The sequence below is a fragment of the Glycine max genome, chromosome 11 (genome assembly GCF_000004515.6).
Source record: "Glycine max cultivar Williams 82 chromosome 11, Glycine_max_v4.0, whole genome shotgun sequence".
NCBI classification, from domain to species: Eukaryota; Viridiplantae; Streptophyta; class Magnoliopsida; order Fabales; family Fabaceae; genus Glycine; species Glycine max.
The window spans coordinates 15,580,846-15,589,981 of NC_038247.2; the positions used below are offsets into that span (position 1 = coordinate 15,580,846).

The following is a 9,136-nucleotide window of genomic DNA, read 5'->3' on the forward strand; positions in this document are numbered from 1 at the left end:
TCTTATCTTTTATTAAAAAATAATATTCTATTATGTTTTCACTAAGTGGATGTGAACCTTTACTCTTTTGAATTGATTTAAATTAAATGTGTTTAAAAAGAAAAAATATTAATTAATTTTGCATTTTTTTTTCTTTTATTATTATGTGTTTATAATCTTTTAAATAAATTTTGTATGATTTATTTAATTAGTTAGTTATAATTGTAAGGGTAGAGGGTGTCACACTCTAAACCGATGATAGGTTTACATAAGGTGCATTTGGCTTAAAATATCAATACAAACACCTTGACGATGCTAGTATGCATCATACATGACAAATGGAAAGCTATATGACTCTTCAACAGGTACCGAAATTTATATTTTGTTGTTCATCATTGTTTACTTGTGTGAATTCAAGTAATTGTTTTTATCTTGTTACAAACATGAAATTCATCTATTGCGGAATTATTTTAACTTAACTAGTGATTTTGAATTCAAGTTTTAAATGTGTTATTGTGTTAAATAATCATTTTAAGTATGTTGTTATGTTAAATAATCAAATGGAAAATTTTTCATTCTAACTTGGACAAAATTACATCTAATGAAAATATTAGAGGTGATAAATTGAACATGAAAAACGACTTGAGTATTTCATAATTAAAGACAAACTAAGCTCTTAAAATTTAGGTATGCTAAAAAAAATCAGACCTATTTAGCTTGACTTGATTAACTATTTTAATTTTATTTTTCAATTTTTTTAATATCTCTTAATATGTTACATATTAGACATATTTACTTTTAATTAGAGTCAATTTGACTTGGTTGTGTAACATAAGACCAAATTAGGCCAACAAATTTTCAACCCTAAGCCAAATCAATCCAACCAAAATTTTCACACTCTAACCTGATGGGCTAGGACTACTCATTACTCAATTCTGCCTTTAAATAATAATTGTAATTTCTAAAATAAATCGATTTATCTCATTATACTGAGATATCTTATTTAAATATCAATTTTAAATTTATATAATATTATATATAGTTTCTTTTATTTGCTATCTTTTTTCCTCAAATACACACATTTTTTAAATATTTAAATTTCAAGTAAGAATAAATGATTTGTAAAAAACATGTAAGAACAAATGTTGTTCCAAAAATTGTAGACAAAAAATTCTTCGCATTGCAATTGTAATCGAGTGAGTCAAGTGCGGGAACGATTCTAACTCAGTCTGCACGCACTGATCTCACAGCATAGCGCTTGGGCTGAGGAAGAAGGAAGAGAAGAAGAAGCATGGCGGTGCGGGCCACTGTGTCGCGTTTCCCGATGGACACGGACGCCCGCGAGGGCTCGGGCCTCCTCTGGGGAGTAACCGTCACGCCGTTCTCCGCCGCCGACGAGAATGCCCGCGCTCCGTCGTACGGCTCCGGCGGCGACCTCTTGCCCCGGTGCGAGAACTGCTGGGCCTACTTCAACACCTACTGCGAGCTGGAGCAGTGGTCCTGGTCCTGCTCCCTCTGCGGCAACCTCAACGGCCTCTCCTCCGACGCCATCGACCGCTACTCTCGCCCTCAGTCCTGCGCCGAGATGATGTCCTCCTTCGTAGATCTCGAATTGCCTTCGCGTAATTATCGGCAACGTTATTAATTGATTGAATTGGAATTGAATTGCTCTTGTGCACGGTTTTCAGATTTGACTGTTTTTGAATTGGAATTGTTGCAGAGGAACTGGCGGAGGAAGCGGCAATGCAGGCGTGTCCGGTTTATGTTGCTGCTGTTGACTTGTCGTGTAAGGGTTCCTTGCATTTTGCGTCACATCGCAGCTTGTTGATATGCTAATTGCAATAATTGGAACTTGATTTTAACAAATGGATGGCTCAGTGAGGTTAATTGGTTAGGAATTTCGTGGTTTTGCTTTTGTTTAGTTGGTTCGTTGATTAGGACTTCACTAGGTGTGTGTTTGGGAAAAAGTTACATCAGACGTAACCAACTTCTCTTCAATCCGGAGATATAAGGTTGATCCAATGGTTGGAAAAGGGTGAAGGGAGATCACACTAACATTTCTAACAAAACTAACAAACTAACATTTGCTAATAAAAAAAGCATGTTTTCTTCAATCCAACACTGGAGCTACTTGAAAAGTGCAAATGGACGTTTTGAAGCTTTGAAATGGCAATCCAAACACGACTAGGAAGTTTTGATATTTTTTTGTGCGAGAGCATTGTGGCATTTCACTTATAATTCTGCAGGATATGTTGCGTAGTGATTTGAACTTTTATATGTCTGGTTTAAACTTTCCCATTATCTAAGACTTGAGACTGGAGGGTGAGACCTTGGATTCAATACACATGACATCTTGTGTCTGGATATGAATGAATTATTAAGATCAAAAGAAAAAAACGACAATGATTGCTAGATTATGTGGCCACGCTTTTTCAGTTGTACAAGCCATGATTGAGGCAAGTTAGACTGATATAGGATTTGGAACTGTTATGGAGACTGTGTTTGTTGGACTAACTTCTATTGAATGAGGAGGCAGTGATTGCAAAAGTGGCCTTGATTTTGATCCTTTCCCCCTATCAAATCTTTCTATCCCTTTCTGCCTATTTCTGTTTCTTTTAATCTGTATAGAAGGATGCAATGATCAAGGTGAACATAATTGTGCCTGGTTTACTACATTTGCTATTCAATTCTTGCATTGCATTTTCCTTCACTTGTCTTCTTTGAAACCTTGATTCCTTTCCTAAATATGTGGATGTATCTTCTCTATAATTGTCATTTTGTGATTTAGAAAAATGTTTTTGGTTATACTGCAGCTTCAGAGGAGTTTCTAGAACTTACCAAAAGTGCATTGCTGGCAGCTCTGGAAGGTATTATGTTGATCGCAGTATATATTGCTTTCCTGCATAAGGTTCATCTTTTGAAAGTTACTCTTATCATTTTCTTGGGTTCTATTGCAGCTCTTGCTCCTGGTTCACTTTTTGGGCTTGCTACCTTCAGCCACAAACTAGGATTGTATGATGTTCAAGGTCCAATACCTGTTGTGAAAAATGTTTTCATCCCTCCTGATGCAGAGGGAACCCTGCCTATTGAGCTTGAAGATGTCATGCCTTTGTTACAGTTTCTGGCTCCTGTATGTTAATTGTATGCAATGCTTTTATTATTTTGGAAATGTGATTTCATGTTGAAGGGCAAAGATCAAATTATATGGAAAACTGCATCAGATCTAAATTGCATATTTTTTTTGAAGGTGGAAACTTATAAGGACCGTATTGCATCTGCACTTGAAACACTTAGACCAACAACTTCATGGGAGAGAACCACGACAGCAGGTCAAGGGCTGGATGGTGTTCTGATAGGTGGGCGTGGTTTTGGGATGGCAATGGAAGCTCTCTGCAATTACCTTGGTTCTGAATATGGGAACACTTTTGCTTTAGGTTTGAATGAACAAATACAAAACTTACAGTTTATGACTTTTGTCAGTGTGTTTCTTTAATGTTCAATCTTCCATACTTAAAGAAGCTTCAAGCAGATGTTATTTCTATTGAGAACTGCAGCTAGAGTCTTTGCCTTCTTGTCTGGTCCCCCTGATTATGGAGCTGGACAATTGGACACGAGACGATATGGTGAACAATATGCAAGCAAAGGAGAGGATGCAGATCGTGCTTTACTCCCAGAGCAGACACCCTTTTATAAAGATCTGGTATTTAACTTATGTTATTGTTACTCCCGTGTCCCATTTCCTAAAAGTGGAAGAATTGACATTTGTATTACAGGCTGCTGTTGCTGTTCAAGCAGGTGTATGTGTTGACATATTTGCCGTAACAAATGAGTACACTGATTTGGCATCCCTAAAATTTCTGAGTATTGAAAGTGGGGGTTCCTTATTTTTATACACAAGTACTGAGGATTCAACATTGCCTCAGGACATGTAAGTCTCATGTGTTTACTTAATATCCCTAGATTTGCTTTACTGGTAAAATCATTTCAATTGTTTGATATAGATCAGTTAGAGATAGTTGTTCGGTATTTGCTGATTGGTTGTGTGACTGTGTCTTCAATACAATCTCAACTTGAGGTGATATTATTTTTATATACCACTTTTCTCCTTAATCACATTAGATTTAAATTAAACAAATATATTTTTATGTTAAACATATCAAAGTGAATGCTACTTGTTTTGTTCAACTATTTATTACTTAAAGTAATCAAGTGCAATTGAATTGACCACATATTGTTTTATTATTCACTTACTTTAAGTGATAAACATGAACTCTAATTGGGTAACTAAACTCAACTGTAGTTGAAATCACAAGTGTTACCAATAGCACCTTACCTATCAATGATATTTGTGTACTCACTTTCACATATATCACTTTGGGTGACTATGTTGTGATCTGTCCTCTTTGCAGGTATCGAATGCTGAGTCGACCATATGTTTTTGGTTGTGTCCTGCGGTTAAGAACCTCGACTGAATTTAAACCTGGCAATTCTGTAAGTGTGTTGTATGGGATGGATTTGCAATTCACAATTTTGCATCTACTTATTATAGTCTATAGAATAACTTACTATTTTATTGCAGTATGGTCACTTCTTTCCAGATCCACAGTATGAAAATGTTCAACACATCATATGTTGTGATTCTTATGCTACATATGCTTACGACTTTGTGTTTGAGAACAACATTGGATTTTCAAGGTATAAAATGCTACTGGTTACAATCAAGTCTTACAAGCTTTAATGCTCGTACATTTTTAATGTGTTTATTTAAGTCAGGTAAATTAAGTTGTAAGTGTCATGCTAAGCCTTGTACTTGTGTGATTTAGACTTGTTATTATGAGGCGATTCACATAGTAAACCCCAAGTTCATTAGTTTCTCCATCAATTACTGAGTGTTTTATGTGTCTGTATTTTTCGTTCTGTTCACGTCTTTCTCCTTCTTAGCTTCGCTGTGCATTTTACTGAAATGTTTCAAACATTTTCTTGCCTGCCTTGTTCTTCTTCTGCTAGCCTTTTGTTGTTTTTCTTATTTATGTCATCTCCTTCATTGGTTTGTTCTACCACTGTGGCATCTCCTGCGTAACATAACACCTGTGTTTCTTGTTTAGTTCCGATCTCCTTCATTGTGCATTTTTCCGGTGTGTTTTAAATAGTCTCCAGCCACTGTGGGCTGATCTCCCAATGCCATGTCATCATTGTGGCAGGTTCAGACCTTTTGCCACTTGTGACTTTTTCTAGCTTTTATTGTCACTTTTTGGTTCATTTTCATTCTCTTCTTGTTGACCAATACCTCCTCTTCTCAAATTTTCCATTTGGCTCAAATCATGCAATGTAAGTATAGAGACATCAGTCTGCCCCCACAACTTTCCCAAAGGGCCCATGGCTTTCTCATAGAAATCAGTCTGGCCTCACAGCTGTACTGAGAGTAGCATTTGGTCTTGTGACTTTGCGGCTTTCCTTGATATATGAACATGGTCCCATGACTCCCTGAAAATCTTTCTAGTCTCTTCTTTCCACATTCTCAAATTATATTGTTTGATTTCTTTTATTTAAAGGGTTTGTTTGTAAGCATAACGGAGTGTTAGAATATACGGAAATATCCAAAAATATCTTATCATAACTTAGACTCCTCTACAATTAATTTCTCTATTTCCTTATCTCAAGATTAATTACCATGTTTTCTTATCTTATTATGATTTGCTTCTCTAATTAATTATAATTATGATTAGTATAAATAAGGGTTAGTACTTTAGGTTTTATGAACATCTCAACACATTGTAATACATCTCAGTTAATATCAATTCAGTATTTCATTCTCTTTTTATCTCTGTTCCTCCCTCTATACCTAAAACTCCATAATTCCAACAATCTCAGAGATCAGAGTGAAAAACTGTTAATATGATGATTTACTTTGGATTTCTCATGAACAAGGAAATCCTAGAGTTTGCTCGGCATGCAAGAGCCAGGAGAAGGGGTGGTAAAGATTAAACTTCCAGATATTTTGCCCAGAACTATGGTGAATTTCCTCAAATATTAAAATAAACTTCCTCTACTTGCAAAAAGAATGCTTGCTCTTTGACTATGGGCTTTAGATAATATAAATAAAATACTCATGTTAGCATGTGAATTGAATGCAAAACAATTTTCTTTAAACTATGAGTAGCTGAACAAATTTTTTTCTTAAAAAACATAACTTATCTTTTGTAATTTGATATAATTTCTATCACAAGATAGCGGTGCTTGTCTGATACATTTCATGTACTGGCAATCTTATTAAGGTTTACTGTTACTTTTTCTTTTGACAGAAGTAAATCAGATGTTCCTACAATTCAGATTGCATTCCAGTACTCAGTTGTAGTTCCTCCTCAGGAACTTTCTGATTCTAATTCAGGAGGGGTTTCTACAAATAGGTATGGTAATCAGCAGAGAACAAACATTAGACTTCTTGTATTTACACTTGTTTTTTCATTCTAAAATTTGGAATATCAATTGTATTTTTTCATTATTGGTTTTTGTTTTGCTATAATTCTGAGTCCTTAGTTTTCCTGATAATTATGCTTAGATTTATTATTTTCTTCCGTCATCCAAAAATTACTTAATTTATGGAGTGATGGATTTTGGGGCTCAGTTTGTTGTGCTGACTATTGATACAGAACCAAGCACTCCCTTCAGCGTCGGCTAAGGATCCGAACATTGCAATTTGGTGTTGCTCAGAACATTCATGAACTTTATGATAGCTGTGATCCCGAAGTTGTTCTATCTTTGCTTGTTCACAAGGTGAATTTATAAAATCAACCTTACTTCTATGCCATTTGGATTGATGTTTTTTTTGGTTCCACTCTTCAAACTAAATTCTGAATGTGGTATGCTTGCTTCACTTTTATTTTTGTTTTAGTTTTTTAAATCTGCCAACTATTGTCACTGATATAAATTACCAAACAATATTATTCTCGTCCTTTTCTTTTTGTTTTATAATTTATGAGTTCTCTGTTGTCATTCTTCCAACTTAATTTTTTGATTAATTTACTGTATTCTGCAGGTTATATTAGCCTCTTTGGAGGAAGGAGTTAGGGAGGGTAGAATTTTGCTTCAAGAATGGCTAGTGATCCTGACAGCTCAGTACAATGATGCATATAAGCTTATTCAGTATGATAATGGAAGTTCCATAAGATCTCAGATTGATGTTGCATTCTCTCAATGTCCTCAATTGCAGCCCCTACCACGCCTAATTTTTGCTCTCCTTCGAAATCCTCTTCTCCGCTTTCATGAAGAGGGTGTTCATCCTGACCATCGCATCTATCTTCAATGCCTTTTCAGGTAATTGGTGCTCTCAGGTTTATTTGCACAATGGAATTTGCATAATCATGCCTTAAGTGTCTGGTGGAAGGAATTAAACAGACTAGCATAAAGATTAATGAACTTGAGTCCAATATATTTGCATAAAAAAGGGCAATATATTTTAGAATTTTGCCAACATTGCCCACACTTCAAGTATAGCATAATAAAGAAAAATAGCAAGGCAAATCTTTCACCCAATATAATTTGCTAGTTTGGCTACACTTTGTTAAAGAAAGCACATTTGACTTTGAATGTATAACAAAATCATATTCATCATGGATTTAGAAGCAAGCAAATGTGTATTTGAGATAGAAATAAAAGTTATCTTTGGTTATTTTCCCTGTTTGTAATGTATCAAGCCCAATACATTTATAGGTGTAAAACCTATGTCCCTTGTCTAGGTTAAGAACTTACAATGAGCAAAATTAGGATACTTTTCACAAGAATTGACTGTGCAAAACTGAGTACCCTTAATGAAAGATAAGGGTATTGGAACAGGGATGTTTGTTGGGTAATTAATTAATAAATAAGCTTCAGCAACCTGGTTTGTAGTTTTGTACTTGTAGCTTTGAATTTATATATTCAAGAATTGATTGTGCAGTTCATTTTCATTTGTTTTGTAGCATGTTGGAACCCAGTTCCCTTCATCGTGCTGTGTATCCCGTGTTGACATCATATGCTACTCCAGATAAACAAGCATATCCTCGCCATTCTTTGAGCCGTGCAGCATTGATTACCAGTGGCAGTCCGATATTTTTCCTTGATGCATTCACAATTCTGATAGTGTTTTATTCTTCGACAGCAGACCCGACGCTTCCTTTTCCTCCACCCCATGATTGTAAGCCTTCTTTTTTTTTACCTTCTGTCCTCACTGCATTAAACATAACGTTTTTCTGCCTAAACTTTATGCAAAATACCTTGTCAGGTTTGTTAAGGACTACAATCAACAAATTGAAGCAGGAGAGATGCATCACTCCCAAGCTGATTTTTATTCGAGGAGGGCATGATGATGCCTCAATTTTTGAGAACTTTCTGATCGAAGAGCAGGATGTTGATGGAAGTGGTCTTACCAGTGTTATGGGTTTTGTTTCCTTCCTTGAAGATACTACACAGAAAGTTTTAGAATTCATGAAATAGGGATCCCTTTTGGGTACTATGTCTACTTACAGATACAGGAGTTATATACATTATAGGTACTTCCATTTTGTAAGGATGAGTTCTAGTTCGTTTAGAACCAACCATGGAGTCAAGCTGGTGGTTGGTTGCCTTTGTTGTACCTGTTTTATATCATTTATACCCTTTTTTTGAAGTGCTAGTTAATGTACGTTATAACACTCTATTTATTGACACTGGCAAATCTTCTAGATTTACGTTAATGGAGAAATGGATTATATTGTTCACCAATAAAAAAAAAAGAAATGGATTATATTAATGACCTACCGTGTTGGAAATTTGGATGATAAAGTGATGTGTTGAGAATTCTATCCCATACAAAGTTGCCTTTTTAGAGCATGTTTGAGTATCGGGTAGGGGAGCTTCCAAACTGCATTTTGTGAAAGCATCACCGAGGTGTCTTCTGCGTTTTGGGAATGTGTGTCATTGTAACTCATCGCAAATCCAAACATACTTAGTCGTTCTTCGAGGATAGATAACAGACAATTGCCTTTCCCTTGAAACTCATAAGCCATTGATGATTGTTTTTTCCACATAGGCCATCATTAGACCGTATCTTGGCTTAAAAGCGTAGGCATTTGCGAGTTGCGACTACGAACTATGCGTGTCTAGATAATAACTTTGTGACATGTAAGTTTAAAATATAGTA

The 9,136-nt window shown here is 35.5% G+C and overlaps 1 protein-coding gene across 2 annotated transcripts; it reads left to right on the forward strand.

Moving 5' to 3' along the window:
• The first annotated feature begins 1,112 nt into the window (after positions 1 to 1,112).
• On the forward strand, positions 1,113 to 8,623 carry LOC100784551 (protein transport protein SEC24-1). Of its 2 annotated transcripts, none has more exons than XM_003538065.5 (14): positions 1,113 to 1,601; positions 1,700 to 1,765; positions 2,793 to 2,846; positions 2,937 to 3,109; positions 3,227 to 3,413; positions 3,534 to 3,679; positions 3,753 to 3,907; positions 4,389 to 4,470; positions 4,559 to 4,674; positions 6,282 to 6,386; positions 6,630 to 6,753; positions 7,016 to 7,293; positions 7,938 to 8,152; positions 8,240 to 8,623. In XM_003538065.5, the coding sequence occupies exons 1-14, from the start codon at positions 1,271 to 1,273 to the stop codon at positions 8,449 to 8,451; spliced, it is 2,244 nt and encodes a 747-aa protein (XP_003538113.1). In that variant the 5' UTR covers positions 1,113 to 1,270; the 3' UTR covers positions 8,452 to 8,623. The 2 variants fall into 2 exon arrangements, with proteins under 2 accessions (XP_003538113.1, XP_040862927.1); XM_041006993.1 differs by having other exon boundaries at positions 6,285 to 6,386.
• Positions 8,624 to 9,136: the final 513 nt, after the last annotated feature.

Excerpts from the sequence above, each read along its gene's own strand:
- LOC100784551 (XM_003538065.5), top strand. The coding sequence starts at position 1,271 with ATGGCGGTGCGGGCCACTGTGTCGCGTTTCCCGATGGACACGGACGCC. Across the intron at positions 3,414-3,533 it reads TGGGAACACTTTTGCTTTAG|CTAGAGTCTTTGCCTTCTTG; the intron begins GTTTGAATGAAC and ends TGAGAACTGCAG. Across the intron at positions 4,471-4,558 it reads AATTTAAACCTGGCAATTCT|TATGGTCACTTCTTTCCAGA; the intron begins GTAAGTGTGTTG and ends ATTTTATTGCAG.